The sequence below is a fragment of the Hyla sarda genome, unplaced genomic scaffold (assembly GCF_029499605.1).
Source record: "Hyla sarda isolate aHylSar1 unplaced genomic scaffold, aHylSar1.hap1 scaffold_709, whole genome shotgun sequence".
Classification (NCBI taxonomy): Eukaryota; Metazoa; Chordata; class Amphibia; order Anura; family Hylidae; genus Hyla; species Hyla sarda.
The window spans coordinates 83,370-100,073 of NW_026610728.1; the positions used below are offsets into that span (position 1 = coordinate 83,370).

Sequence of the window (16,704 nt, forward strand, 5' to 3'; positions counted from 1 at the left end):
TGATTAGTTTCCACCTGTGCACTCCTTACTTATACCTCACTTCCCCTGCACTCCCTGGCCGGATCTTGTTGCCCTTGTGCCTAGTGAAAGCGTTCCCTTGTTTGTTCCTAGCCCGTGTTCCTGACCTCCTGCCGTTGCCCCTGACTACGATCCTTGCTGCCTGCCCCGACCTTCTGCTACGTCCGACCTTGCTTCTGTCTACTCCCTTGTACCGCGCCTATCTTCAGCAGTCAGAGAGGTTGAGCCGTTGCTAGTGGATACGACCTGGTCACTACCGCCGCAGCAAGACCATCCCGCTTTGCGGCGGGCTCTGGTGAAAACCTGTAGTGACTTAGAACCGGTCCACTAGCACGGTCCTCGCCAATCCCTCTCTGGCACAGAGGATCCACCTCCTACCAGCCGGGATCGTGACATACATGATCCCCAGTATGGATACATGATCCCCAGTATGGATACATGATCCCCAGTATAGATACATGATCCCCAGTATAGATACATGATCCCCAGTATAGATACATACCCCCGAGTATAGATACATAATCATCAGTATAGATACATGATCCCCAGTATAGATACATGATCTCCAGTATAGATACATGATCCCCAGTATAGATACATGATCCCCAGTATAGATACATGGTCCCCAGTATAGATACATGATCTCCAGTATAGATACATGATCCCCAGTATAGATACATGATCCCCAGTATAGATACATGATCTCCAGTATAGATACATGATCCCCAGTATAGATACATACCCCCGAGTATAGATACATGATCCCCAGTATAGATACATGATCTCCAGTATAGATACATGATCTCCAGTATAGATACATGATCCCCAGTATAGATACATGGTCCCAAGTATGGATGCATGGTCCCCAGTATGGATACATGATCCCCAGTATAGATACATACCCCCGAGTATAGATACATGATCTCCAGTATAGATACATGATCCCCAGTATAGATACATACCCCCGAGTATAGATACATGATCCCCAGTATAGATACATGATCCTCAGTATAGATACATGATCTCCAGTATAGATACATGGTCCCCAGTATAGATACATGATCTCCAGTATAGATACATGATCCCCAGTATAGATACATGGTCCCCAGTATAGATACATGATCTCCAGTATAGATACATGATCCCCAGTATAGATACATGGTCCCCAGTATAGATACATGATCCCCAGTATAGATACATGATCTCCAGTATAGATACATGGTCCCCAGTATAGATACATGATCTCCAGTATAGATACATGATCCCCAGTATAGATACATGGTCCCCAGTATAGATACATGATCTCCAGTATAGATACATGATCCCCAGTATAGATACATGATCCCCAGTATAGATACATGATCCCCAGTATAGATACATGATCTCCAGTATAGATACATGGTCCCCAGTATAGATACATGATCTCCAGTATAGATACATGATCCCCAGTATAGATACATGGTCCCCAGTATAGATACATGATCTCCAGTATAGATACATGATCCCCAGTATAGATACATGATCCCCAGTATAGATACATGATCTCCAGTATAGATACATGATCTCCAGTATAGATACATGATCCCCAGTATAGATACATGATCTCCAGTATAGATACATGATCCCCAGTATAGATACATGATCCCCAGTATAGATACATGGTCCCCAGTATAGATACATGATCTCCAGTATAGATACATGATCCCCAGTATAGATACATGGTCCCCAGTATAGATACATGATCTCCAGTATAGATACATGGTCCCCAGTATAGATACATGATCTCCAGTATAGATACATGATCCCCAGTATAGATACATACCCCTGAGTATAGATACATACTAGGGATGTAAGAAAAAATCGATTGTCGCGATAATCGCGATTTTTTCATTTGCCGATACAGAATTGATTCAAAATATTTTTGAATCGATTCTTTTAGGGATGTGGAATTTTTATCTGCGGACGCCCGGAACAGCATGTCATGTCCCGGGCATCAGGAGATAAAAGTTCCACATTAGTGGAGCCGGGCAGGGCCGGATCTTACACGGCGTTGCTCTGGGTGTATGGAGCGGGCTCCGACTCGTGCCCGCTCCGTACTATGCGACCCCCGGCTGATTTCAGTAGCCGGGGGCCGCCGCTAATAGCCAGCATGCGGCAATTGCCGCGGCTGGCTATTAAAGGAGTACTCCGGCGCGCACTTTTCTCATGTTATCCCGTCCGGGCTGCAAAATAAAATAAAACGCACTTTCTCTTACCTGCCAAAGCGCCCCCGGAGCTCCGGTACAGGTGTTCGGTCCCAGGGCTGTATTCTTCTTACTTCCTGTTAGTCCGGCACGTCACATGGAGCTTCAGCCTATCACTGGCCGCAGTGATGTCCCGCCTCCGCTGGTGATAGGCTGAAGCTCCATGTGACGTGCCGGACTAACAGGAAGTAAGAAGAATACAGCCCGGGGACCGAACACCTGTACCGGACTGTACCGGAGCTCCGGGGGCTCGTTGGCAGGTAAGAGAAAGCGCGTTTTATTTTATTTTGCAGCCCGGACGGGATAAAGTGAGAAAAGTGCGCACCGGAGTACTAGATCGCCGCTGTCAAAGCTGACAGCGGCGTCTATTGGGATCTATGAATGCTCCCAGGTGGGCGATGTATCGGGATATATCGCGATGTATCGTCACCTAGACGGTATCGCGATATATCGGGATATATCGAATCGCCACACTGGTATCGCGATTCGAATCGAATCGCCAAATTCTTGGCGATTCACACCCCTAATACATACCCCCGAGTATAGATACATACCCCCGAGTATAGATACATGATCCTCAGTATAGATACATACCCCCGAGTATAGATACATACCCCCGAGTATAGATACATGATCCTCAGTATAGATACATACCCCCGAGTATAGATACATGATCCTCAGTATAGATACATACCCCCGAGTATAGATACATACCCCCGAGTATAGATACATGATCCTCAGTATAGATACATACCCCGAGTATAGATACATATCCCCAAGTATAGATACATGATCCTCAGTATAGATACATACCCCCGAGTATAGATACATGATCCTCAGTATAGATACATACCCCCGAGTATAGATACATACCCCCGAGTATAGATACATACCCCCGAGTATAGATACATACCCCCGAGTATAGATACATACCCCCGAGTATAGATACATATCCCCAAGTATAGATACATGATCCTCAGTATAGATACATACCCCCGAGTATAGATACATACCCCCGAGTATAGATACATACCCCCGAGTAAAGATACATACCCCCGAGTATAGATACATACCCCCGAGTACAGATACATGATCCTCAGTATAGATACATACCCCCGAGTATAGATACATACCCCCGAGTATAGATACATATCCCCAAGTATAGATACATGATCCTCAGTATAGATACATGATCCCCGAGTATAGATACATACCCCCGAGTATAGATACATACCCCCGAGTATAGATACATGATCCTCAGTATAGATACATACCCCCGAGTATAGATACATACCCCCGAGTATAGATACATACCCCCGAGTATAGATACATACCCCCGAGTACAGATACATGATCCCCGAGTATAGATACATACCCCCGAGTATAGATACATACCCCCGAGTACAGATACATGATCCCCGAGTAGAGATACATACCCCCGAGTATAGATACATATCCCCAAGTATAGATACATGATCCTCAGTATAGATACATGATCCCCGAGTATAGATACATACCCCCGAGTATAGATACATACCCCCGAGTATAGATACATACCCCCGAGTATAGATACATGATCCTCAGTATAGATACATGATCCTCAGTATAGATACATACCCCGAGTATAGATACATGATCCTCAGTATAGATACATACCCCGAGTATAGATACATGATCCTCAGTATAGATACATACCCCCGAGTATAGATACATGATCCTCAGTATAGATACATACCCCCGAGTATAGATACATGATCCTCAGTATAGATACATACCCCCGAGTATAGATACATGATCCTCAGTATAGATACATACCCCCGAGTATAGATACATGTTCCCCAGTATAGATACATGATCCTCAGTATAGATACATACCCCCGAGTATAGATACATGATCCTCAGTATAGATACATACCCCCGAGTATAGATACATGTTCCCCAGTATAGATACATGATCCTCAGTATAGATACATGATCCCCAGTATAGATACATACCCCGAGTATAGATACATGATCCTCAGTATAGATACATACCCCGAGTATAGATACATGATCCTCAGTATAGATACATACCCCGAGTATAGATACATGATCCTCAGTATAGATACATACCCCCGAGTATAGATACATGATCCTCAGTATAGATACATACCCCCGAGTATAGATACATGATCCTCAGTATAGATACATACCCCCGAGTATAGATACATGTTCCCCAGTATAGATACATGATCCTCAGTATAGATACATACCCCCGAGTATAGATACATGATCCTCAGTATAGATACATACCCCCGAGTATAGATACATGTTCCCCAGTATAGATACATGATCCTCAGTATAGATACATGATCCCCAGTATAGATACATACCCCGAGTATAGATACATGATCCTCAGTATAGATACATACCCCCGAGTATAGATACATGATCCTCAGTATAGATACATACCCCCGAGTATAGATACATGATCCCCAGTATAGATACATACCCCCGAGTATAGATACATGATCCTCAGTATAGATACATGATCCCCAGTATAGATACATACCCCCGAGTATAGATACATGGTCCTCAGTATAGATACATACCCCTGAGTATAGATACATACCCCCGAGTATAGATACATACCCCCGAGTATAGATACATACCCCCGAGTATAGATACATGATCCTCAGTATAGATACATACCCCCGAGTATAGATACATACCCTCGAGTATAGATACATGATCCTCAGTATAGATACATACCCCTGAGTATAGATACATACCCCCGAGTATAGATACATACCCCCGAGTATAGATACATACCCCCGAGTATAGATACATGATCCTCAGTATAGATACATACCCCCGAGTATAGATACATGATCCTCAGTATAGATACATACCCCCGAGTAGAGATACATACCCTCAAGTATAGATACATGATCCTCAGTATAGATACATACCCCTGAGTATAGATACATGATCCCCAGTATAGATACATACCCCCGAGTATAGATACATACCCCCGAGTATAGATACATACCCCCGAGTGTAGATACATACCCCCGAGTATAGATACATGATCCCCAGTATAGATACATACCCCCGAGTATAGATACATACCCCCGAGTATAGATACATACCCCCGAGTATAGATACATACCCCCGAGTATAGATACATGATCCCCAGTATAGATACATACCCCCGAGTATAGATACATGATCCCCAGTATAGATACATACCCCCGAGTATAGATACAGGATCCCCAGTATAGATACATGATCCAAAGTATAGATACATGATCATCAGTATAGATACATACCCCCAAGTATAGATACATGATCCTCAGTATAGATACATGATCCCCAGTATAGATACATACCCCCGAGTATAGATACATGATCCTCAGTATAGATACATACCCCCGAGTATAGATACATGATCCTCAGTATAGATACATGATCCCGAGTATAGATACATACCCCCGAGTATAGATACATGATCCCCAGTATAGATACATACCCCCGAGTACAGATACATGATCCTCAGTATAGATACATACCCCCGAGTATAGATACATACCCCCGAGTATAGATACATACCCCCGAGTATAGATACATGATCCCCAGTATAGATACATACCCCCGAGTATAGATACATACCCCCGAGTATAGATACAGATCCCCGAGTATAGATACATACCCCCGAGTATAGATACATACCCCCGAGTATAGATACATGATCCCCAGTATAGATACATACCCCCGAGTATAGATACATACCCCCGAGTATAGATACATGATCCCCAGTATAGATACATGATCCCCAGTATAGATACATGATCCTCAGTATAGATACATGATCCCCAGTATAGATACATACCCCCGAGTATAGATACATACCCCCGAGTATAGATACATGATCCCCAGTATAGATACATACCCCGAGTATAGATACATACCCCCGAGTATAGATACATACCCCCGAGTATAGATACATACCCCCGAGTATAAATACATGATCCCCAGTATAGATACATACCCCCGAGTATAGATACATACCCCCAAGTATAGATACATACCCCGAGTATAGATACATACCCCCGAGTATAGATACATACCCCCGAGTATAGATACATACCCCCGAGTATAGATACATGATCCCCAGTATAGATACAGACCTGTAATATTGATTCCTCTATTGATATCCAGTAAGTGATTGATCCCCACTGTAAATACATGACCCCATATTGATAAATTATTGATAATAATTTAACGAGAAGCTAAACAAAAGAACAAGGAGGTTATTGGGGGAAGATCAGAAGTAACATTATTATGAAATGATCAGCACCGATCAGTCAGGATCAGCTGCGTCTCTGTTACAGGAGGACGATCTGGACGGAATTCACATTGTGGCTTTTGCTGAGGAGGAAGATCCAGGTGAGATCCATTATATCAGGATGATGATGGGGGGCGGAGTGGTGGTGGTTGTGAGAATGATGAGAGTTATGATTGATGTTTGAAGGACCATTCAGGTTAACCCCTTAACGACCCCGGATGTATATTTACGTCCTTGGCTCCCGTTATGTGAAGCGCTCAGGATCTGGGTCACGATTTCCTTCAACAACCAGGACCCGCGGCTAATAGCGGACATCGATGATCAGGCTGATGTCCGGTATTAACCCTTTAGACGCCACGATCAAATTGTTTCCGATGTCTCAACCGGGAGAAAATGCTGCCGGTTAGCTCAGCGGAGCTGTTCAGGACCGCCGCGATGAAATCGTAACGTCCCGAACATCTGAGAGGGTAGCGGGAGGCTCCTTACCTTGCTCCTCGCTGTCAGATCGTCGCTCCATTGCTCCAAGCCTGAGATACGGACAGGAGCAATCGAGCACAGATTACACTGATCAGTGATATGCTATGGCATAGCATTGTTTAGTGTATGCAATCAAAGGATAAAAAAAGTTTTAAAAACTGAATAAATGGGATTTAACCACTTCCTGAATATAAGTTAGAATTACCCTCCTTTTCCCATAAAAAAAAAAATGGAAACAAAAATAAATATATAAACATATGTAGTAATGGCGCGGTGTGCGTATCTGTCTGAACTATAAAAATATAATGTTAATCAAACCGCACGGCCAATGGCGTAGACGTAAAATAATTCCAAAGTCCAAAATTGCGTATTTTTGGTCACTTTGTATATCCTAAAAATTGTATCGATCAAAAAGTCCCATCAAAACAATCATGGTGCCCATAAAAGCTTCAGATCATGGTGCAAAAAATGAGCCCGTATACCGAAAAATAAAAAACTTATAGAGAAGATGACAATTTTAAAGGAGTACTCCGGCGCGCACTTTTTTCCTTTTATCCCGTCCGGGCTGCAAAATAAAAGAAAACGCGCTTTCTCTTACCTGCCAACGAGCCCCCGGAGCTCCGGTACAGTCCGGTACAGGTGTTCGGTCCCCGGGCTGTATTCTTCTTACTTCCTGTTAGTCCGGCACGTCACATGGAGCTTCAGCCTATCACCAGCGGAGGCGGGACATCACTGCGGCCAGTGATAGGCTGAAGCTCCATGTGACGTGTCGGACTAACAGGAAGTAAGAAGAATACAGCCCTGGGACCGAACACCTGTACCGGAGCTCCGCGGGCGCGTTGGCAGGTAAGAGAAAGTGCGTTTTCTTTTATTTTGCAGCCCGGACGGGATAACATGAGAAAAGTGCACGCCGGAGTACTCCTTTAAACATAGTAATTTTGTTGCAGGTAGTTATAACTTTTTTAAAGTAGTAAAATAAAATGAAATGATTGATGTCATTACAAATTAAAATTGGTGGCACAAAAAACAAGACCCCAAAAGAATCTGTAGGTGGAAAATGAAAAGTGTTCTGATTTTTAGAAGGTGAAGTGGAAAATACGAAACTGCAAAAACAAAAAAAACAGTGGTCCTTAAGGGGTTAAAACATAAAATGTTAAGGTAATATTGATTATATTTACTATGGTAATAATGAGTAGAATAGATGATGAGGGTGATGATATGTGATGATAATGATATGTGATAATAAGGATGATGATGAGGATGATGATGAGGATGATGATGAGGATGATGATGAGGGTGATGATGATATGTGATGATAAGGGTGATGATGAGGGTGATGATGATATGTGATGATAAGGGTGATGATAAGGGTGATGATGAGGGTGATGATAAGGATGATGATGAGGGTGATGATGAGGGTGATGATAAGGATGATGATGAGGGGGATAATGAGGGTGATGATGAGGGTGATGATGAGGGTGATGATGAGGATGATGATGAGGGTGATGATGATATGTGATGATAAGGGTGATGATGAGGGTGATGATGAGGGTGATGATAAGGATGATGATGAGGGGGATGATGAGGGGGATGATGAGGGTGATGATGAGGGTGATGATGATGAGGGTGATGATGATGAGGGGGATGATGAGGGTGATGATGAGGGTGATGATAAGGATGATGATGAGGGGGATGATGAGGGGGATGATGAGGGTGATGATGAGGGTGATGATGAGGATGATGATGAGGGGGATGATGAGGGGGATGATGAGGGGGATGATGAGGGGGATGATATGTGATGATGAGGGGGATGATGAGGGGGATGATGAGGGTGATGATGAGGGGGATGATGAAGGGGATGATGAGGGGGATGATGAGGGGGATGATGAGGGGGATGATGAGGGTGATGATGAGGGTGATGATGGATGATGATGAGGGGGATGATGAGGTTGATGATGAGGGGGATGATATGTGATGATGAGGGGGATGATGAGGGGGATGATGAGGGTAATGATGAGGGCGGTGATGAGGGGGGTGATGAGGGGGATGATGAGGGAGATGATGAGGATGGTGATGATGAGGGGGATGATGAGGATAGTGATGATGAGGATGGTGATGATGAGGATGATGATGATGAGGATGATGATGAGGGTGATGATGAGGGTGATGATGAGGGTGATGATATGTGATGATGAGGGGGATAAGGATGATGATGAGGGGGATGATGAGGGGGATGATGAGGGTGATGATATGTGATGATGAGGGTGATAATTAGGATGATGATGAGGGTGATGATGATGAGGGTGATGATGAGGGGGATGATGAGGAGGATGATGATGAGGGGGATGATGAGGGGGATGATGAGGGTGATGATGAGGGGGATGATATGTGATGATGAGGGTTATGATGAGGGTGATGATGAGGGGGATGATGAGGGGGATGATATGTGATGATGAGGGTGATGATGAGGGGGATGATGAGGGGGATGATGAGGGGGATGATATGTGATGATGAGGGTGATGATGAGGGGGATGATGAGGGGGATGATGAGGGGGATGATGAGGGTGATGATGAGGGTGATGATGAGGGGGATGATGAGGGTGATGATGAGGGGGATGATATGTGATGATGAGGGTGATGATGAGGGTGATGATGAGGGGGATGATGAGGGGGATGATGAGGGGGATGATATGTGATGATGAGGGTGATGATGAGGGTGATGATGAGGGGGATGATGAGGGTGATGAGGGGGATGATGAGGGGGATGATGAGGGTGATGAGGGGGATGATGAGGGGGATGATGAGGGTGATGATGAGGGGGATGATGAGGGGGATGATGAGGGTGATGATGAGGGTGATGAGGGGGATGATGAGGGTGATGATATGTGATGATGAGGGGGATGATGAGGGTTATGATGAGGGGGATGATGAGGGTGATGATGAGGGTGATGATGGATGATGATGATGGGGATGATGATGGGGATGATGATGGGGATGATGATGGGGATGATGAGGGGGATGATGAGGGAGATGATGAGGATGGGGATGATGAGGGGGATGATGAGGATAGTGATGATGAGGATGGTGATGATGAGGATGATGATGATGAGGATGATGATGAGGGTGATGATGAGGGTGATGATGAGGGTGATGATGAGGGTGATGATGAGGGTGATGATATGTGATGATGAGGGGGATAAGGATGATGATGAGGGGGATGATGAGGGGGATGATGAGGGTGATGATATGTGATGATGAGGGTGATGATGAGGGTGATAATTAGGATGATGATGAGGGTGATGATGATGAGGGGGATGATGAGGGTGATGATGAGGGGGATGATGAGGAGGATGATGATGAGGGGGATGATGAGGGGGATGATGAGGGTGATGATGAGGGGGATGATATGTGATGATGAGGGTGATGATGAGGGTGATGATGAGGGGGATGATGAGGGGGATGATATGTGATGATGAGGGTGATGATGAGGGGGATGATGAGGGTGATGATGAGGGGGATGATATGTGATGATGAGGGTGATGATGAGGGTGATGATGAGGGGGATGATGAGGGTGATGATGAGGGTGATGATGAGGGGGATGATGAGGGGGATGATGAGGGTGATGAGGGGGATGATGAGGGGGATGATGAGGGTGATGAGGGGGATGATGAGGGGGATGATGAGGGTGATGATGAGGGTGATGAGGGGGATGATGAGGGGGATGATGAGGGTGATGAGGGGGATGATGAGGGTGATGATGAGGGTGATGAGGGGGATGATGAGGGGGATGATGAGGGTGATGATGAGGGGGATGATGATGATGATGATGGTGATGATGAGGGGGATGATGAGGGGAATGATGAGGGTGATGATGAGGGTGATGATGAGGGGAATGATGAGGGTGATGATGAGGGGGATGATGAGGGGGATGATGAGGGTGATGATGAGGGGGATGATGATGATGATGGTGATGATGAGGGGGATGATGAGGGGGATGATGAGGGGGATGATGAGGGTGATGATGAGGGGGATGATGATGATGGTGATGGTGATGATGAGGGTGATGATGAGGGTGATGATGAGGGGGATGATGAGGGTGATGAGGGGGATGATGAGGGGGATGATGAGGGTGATGATGATGAGGGGGATGATGATGATGATGGTGGTGATGATGAGGGGGATGATGAGGGGGATGATGAGGGGGATGATGATGATGATGATGATGATGATGATGGTGATGATGAGGGGGATGATGAGGGGAATGATGAAGGTGATGATGAGGGTGATGATGAGGGGATCCCATTCTAATCTTCTTCCCCGTCTTGTATTGTTGGACTCTACATTAGATGGTTTTGAATTCATCCAGATCCTGAAGGAGGTCGCCAGAGAGAACACGGAGAACCCCAACCTCAGCATCATCTGGATCGACCCCGATGACTTCCCTCTGGTATCGTTATCACTTCCTTACTTGGTGATTTCCTCTGGGTAGTGAGGGCAATGGTGGCACCGAGGAGAGACCCAACATTATACAGGCACATGTCACATGACCACTCCAAGTTCAAGAGCCTGGACCCGTCTATCCTCCTCCAGACCCATCTGTTCTCCCTCAGACTCCTCTGTCCTCCTCCAGACCCCTCTGTTCTCCTCCAGACCCCTCTGTTCTCCTCCAGACCCCTCTGTCCTCCTCCAGACCCCTCTGTTCTCCTCCAGACCCATCTGTTCTCCCTCAGACTCCTCTGTCCTCCTACAGACTCCTCTGTTCTCCCTCAGACTCCTCTGTCCACCTCCAGACCCCTCTGTCCTCCTCCAGACCCCTCTGTCCTCCTCCAGACCCCTCTGTCCTCCTCCAGACCCCTCTGTCCTCCTCCAGACCCCTCTGTTCTCCTCCAGACCCCTCTGTCCTCCTTCAGACTCCTCTGTTCTCCTCCAGACCCCTCTGTCCTCCTTCAGACTCCTCTGTTCTCCTCCAGACATCTCTGTTCTCCTCCTTCTCCCTCTTTTCTCCTCCAGACTCCTCTGTCCTCTTTTAGACTCCTCTGTTCTCTTCCAGACCCCTCTGTTCTCCTCCAGATCATATCCCTCTGTCCTCCTCCAGACCCCACTGTTCTCCTCCTAAGCCCTCTGTTCTCCTCCAGACCCCTCTGTCTTCCTCCAGACTCCTCTGTTCTCCTCCAAACCCCTCTGTCTTCCTCCAGACCCCTGTTTTCTCCTCCTGATCCCTCCGTTCTCCTCCTGATCCCTCTGTTCTCCTCCTGATCCCTCTGTTCTCCTCCTGACCCCTCTGTTCTCCTCCAGACCCCTTTGTTCTCCTCTTGATCCCTCTGTTCTCCTCCAGACACCTCTGTTCTCTTCCAGACCCCTCTGTTCTCCTCCAGACCCCTCTGTTCTCCTCCAGACCCCTCTGTTCTCCTCCAGACCCCTCTGTTCTCCTCCAGACCCCTTTGTTCTCCTCCAGACCCCTTTGTTCTCCTCCAGACGCCTCTGTTCTCCTTCAGACGCCTCTGTTCTCCTCCAGACGCCTCTGTTCTCCTCCAAACTCCTCTGTCCTCCTTTAGACCCCTTTAATCTCCTCCAGACTCCTCTGTTCTCATCCAGACCTCTCTGTTTTCCTCCAGACCCCTCTGATCTCCTCCAGACTCCTCTGTCCTCCTTTAGACCCCTCTGTTCTCATCCAGACCTCTCTGTTCTCATCCAGACCTCTCTGTTCTCATCCAGACCTCTCTGTTCTCCTCCAGACCCTTCTGTTCTCCTCCAGACCCCTCTGTTCTCCTCCAGACTCCTCTGTTCTCCTCCAGACTCCTCTGTTCTCCTCCAGACTCCTCTGTTCTCCTCCAGACTCCTCTGTTCTCCTCCAGACTCCTCTGTTCTCCTCCAGACCCCACTGTTCTCCTCCAGACCCTGCTGTTCTCCTCGAAACCCCTCTGTTCTCCTCCAGATCAGATCCCTCTGTCCTTCTCCAGACCCCACTGTTCTCCTCCTAATCCCTCTGTTCTCCTCCAGACTCCTCTGTCTTCCTCCAGACCCCTGTTTTCTTCTCCTGATCCCTCTGTTCTCCTCCCGATCCCTCTGTTCTCCTCCAGACTCATCTGTTCTCCTCCAGACTCCTCTGTCCTCCTCCAGACCCCACTGCTCTCCTCCTAATCCCTCTGTTCTCCTCCAGACCCCTCTGTCTTCCTCCAGACCCCTGTTTTCTTCTCCTGAGCCCTCTATTCTCCTCCTGATCCCTCTGTTCTCCTCCAGACTCCTCTGTTCTCCTCCAGACTTCTCTGTCTTCCTTCAGACTGCTCTGTTCTCCTCCAGACCCCTCTGTTCTAATCCAGATCAGATCCCTCTGTCCTCCTCCAGACCCCACTGTTCTTCTCCTAATCCCTCTGTTCTCCTCCAGACCCCTCTGTCTTCCTCCAGACTCCTCTGTTCTCCTCCAAACCCCTCTGTCTTCCTCCAGACCCCTGTTTTCTCCTCCTGATCCCTCCGTTCTCCTCCTGATCCCTCTGTTCTCCTCCTGATCCCTCTGTTGTCCTCCAGACTCCTCTGTCCTCCTCCAGACCCCTTTGTTCTCATCCAGACCCCTTTGTTCTCATCCAGACCCCTCTGTCCTCCTCCAGATCTCTCTGTCCTCCACCAGACTCCTCTGTTCTCCTCCAAACCCCTCTGTCTTCCTCCAGACCCCTGTTTTCTTCTCCTGATCCCTCCGTTCTCCTCCTGATCCCTCCGTTCTCCTCCTGATCCCTCTGTTCTCCTCCTGATCCCTCTGTTCTCCTCCAGACCCCAGTTTTCCTCCAGACCCCTCTGTCCTCCTTCAGACTCCTCTGTTCTCCTTCAGACCCCTATGTTCTCCTCCAGACCCCTCTGTCCTCCTTCAGACTCCTCTGTTCTCCTCCAGATTTCTCTGTCCTCCTCCTGATCTCTCTGTTCTCCTTCAGACTCCTCTGTTCTCCTCCTTATCCCTCTGTTTTTCTCCAGACCCCCCTGCCTTCCTCCAGACTTGTCTGTTCTCCTCCAGACACCTCGGTTCTCCTCCAGACCCCTCTGTTCTCCTTTAGACTGTTCTGTTCTCCCCCAGACCCTTCTGTTCTCCTCCAGACCACTGTTTTCCTCCAGACCCCTCTGTTCTCCTCCAGATTTCTCTGTCCTCCTCCAGATTTCTCTGTCCTCCTCCAGATTTCTCTGTCCTCCTCCTGATCTCTCTGTTCTCCTCCAGACACCTCTGTTCTCCTCCAGACACCTCGGTTCTCCTCCAGACCACTCTGTCATCCTTCAGACTCCTCTGTTCTCCTCCAGACATCTCTGTTCTCCTCCTTATCCCTCTTTTCTCCTCCAGACTCTTCTGTCCTCTTTTAGACTCCTCTGTTTTCCTCCAGACCCCTCTGTTCTCCTCCAGATCATATCCCTCGGTCCTCCTCCAGACTCCTCTGTTCTCCTCCAAACCCCTCTGTCTTCCTCCAGACCCCTGTGTTCTCCTATTCCCTCTGTTCTCCTCCTGATCCCTCTGTTCTCCTCCTGATCCCTCTGTTCTCCTCCAGACCCCGCTGTCCTCCTCCAGACCCCGCTGTTCTCCTCCAGACCCCTCTGTTCTCCTCCAAACCCCTCTGTCCTCCTCCAGACCCCTGTGTTCTCCTCATCCCTCCGTTCTCCTCCTGATCTCTCTGTTCTCCTCCTGATCCCTATGTTCTACTCCAGACCCCTCTGTTCTCCTCCAGACCCCTCTGTTCTCCTCCAGACCCCTCTGTTCTCCTCCAGACCCCTCTGTTCTCCTCCTGATCCGATTCCTCTGTTTTCCTCCAGACTCCTCTGTCCTCCTCCAGACCCCACTGTTCTCCACCTAATCCCTCTGTTCTCCTCCTTATCCCACTGTCCTTCTCCAGACCCCTCTGCTTTCCTCCAGATCAGATTCCTCTGTCCTCCTCCAGACTCCTCTGTCCTCCTCCAGACCCCGCTGTTCTCCACCTAATCCCTCTGTGTTCCTCCAGAACCCTCTGTTTTCCTCCAGACCCATCTGTCCTCCTTCAGACTCCTCTGTTCTCCTCCAGACTTCTCTGTTCTCCTCCTGATCCTTATTTCCTCTGCCAGACCCCTCTTTCGTCCTCCATACCCCTCTGTTCTCCTCCAGACCCCTCTGTTCTCCTCCAGACCCCTTTGTTCTCCTCCAGATCCCTCTGTCCTACTCCAGACCCCTCTGTTCTCCACCAGACTCCCCTGTCCTCCTTTAGACCCCTCTGTTCTCATCCAGACCCCTCTGTTCTCATCCAGACCCCTCTGTTCTCATCCAGACCCCTCTGTTCTCATCTAGACCCCTCAGTTCTCCTCCAGACTCCTCAGCCCTCCTCCAGACCCCACTGTTCTCCTTCAGACCCTGCTGTTCTCCTCCAGACCCCTCTGTTCTCCTCCTTATCCCACTTATCCCACTGCTTTCCTCCAGACCCTTCTGTTATCCTTCAGACCCCTCTGTCCTCCTCCAGACCCCTCTGTTCTCCTCCAGATCAGATTCCTCTGTATTCCTCCAGACCCCTCTGTTCTCCACCAGACTCCCCTGTCCTCCTTTAGACCCCTCTGTTCTCATCCAGACCCCTCTGTTCTCATCCAGACCCCTCTGTTCTCATCCAGACCCCTCTGTTCTCATCCAGACCCCTCTGTTCTCCTCCAGACTCCTCTGTCCTCCTCCAGACCCATATGTTCTCTTCCAGACCCCTCTGTTCTTCTCCAGACCCCTTTGTTCTCCTCCTGATCCCTTGGTTCTTCTCCAGACCTCTCTATTCTCCTCTTAATCCCTCTGTTCTCCTCCAGACCCCTCTGTCTTCCTCCAGACTACTTTGTTCTCCTCCAAACCCCTCTGTCTTCCTCCAAACCCCTCTGTCTTCCTCCAGACCCGTTTCTTCTCCTGATCCCTCTGTTCTCCTCCCTATCCCTCTGTTCTCCTCCCTATCCCTCTGTTCTCCTCCAGACTCCTCTGTTCTCCTCCAGACTCCTCTGTCCTCCTTCAGACTCCTATGTTATCCTCCAGACCCCTCTTCTCTCCTCCAGATCAGATCCCTCTGTCCTCCTTCATACTCCACTGTTCTCCTCCTAATCCCTCTGTCTTCCTCCAGACTCCTCTGTTCTCCTCCAAACCCCTCTGTCTTCCTCCAGACCCCTGTTTTCTTCTCCTGATCCCTCCATTCTCCTCCTGATCCCTCTGTTCTCCTCCAGACTCCTCTGTCCTCCTCCATACCCCTCTGTTCTCCTCCAGCCCCCTTTGTTCTCATCCAGACCCCTCTGGTCTCCTCCGGACTCCTCTGTCCTCCTTTAGAGCCCTCTGTTCTCCTCCAGACCCCTCTGTTCTCCTCCAGACCCCTCTGTTCTCCTCCAGACCCCTCTGTTCTCCACCAGACTCCCCTGTCCTCCTTTAGACCCCTCTGTTCTCATCCAGACCTCTCTGTTCTCATCCAGACCCCTCTGTTCTCATCCAGACCCTGCTGTTCTCCTCCAGACCCCTCTGTTCTCCTCCTTATCCCACTTATCCCACTGCTTTCCTCCAGACCCTTCTGTTATCCTTCAGACCCCTCTGTCCTCCTCCAGACCCCTCTGTTCTCCTCCAGATCAGATTCCTCTGTATTCCTCCAGACCCCTCTGTTCTCCACCAGACTCCCCTGTCCTCCTTT

General features: G+C 48.3%; 1 protein-coding gene across 1 annotated transcript in view; it reads left to right on the top strand.

Moving 5' to 3' along the window:
• The window catches only part of LOC130344231 (calsequestrin-2-like), a 69,962-nt gene that overhangs the window by 41,981 nt on the left and 11,277 nt on the right, over positions 1-16,704 (top strand). Inside the window, exons 8-9 of the mRNA XM_056554401.1 lie at positions 6,635-6,689; positions 11,413-11,513. Coding sequence (XP_056410376.1) covers positions 6,635-6,689; positions 11,413-11,513 — 156 coding nt within the window. The remainder of the gene's footprint in view (positions 1-6,634; positions 6,690-11,412; positions 11,514-16,704) is intronic.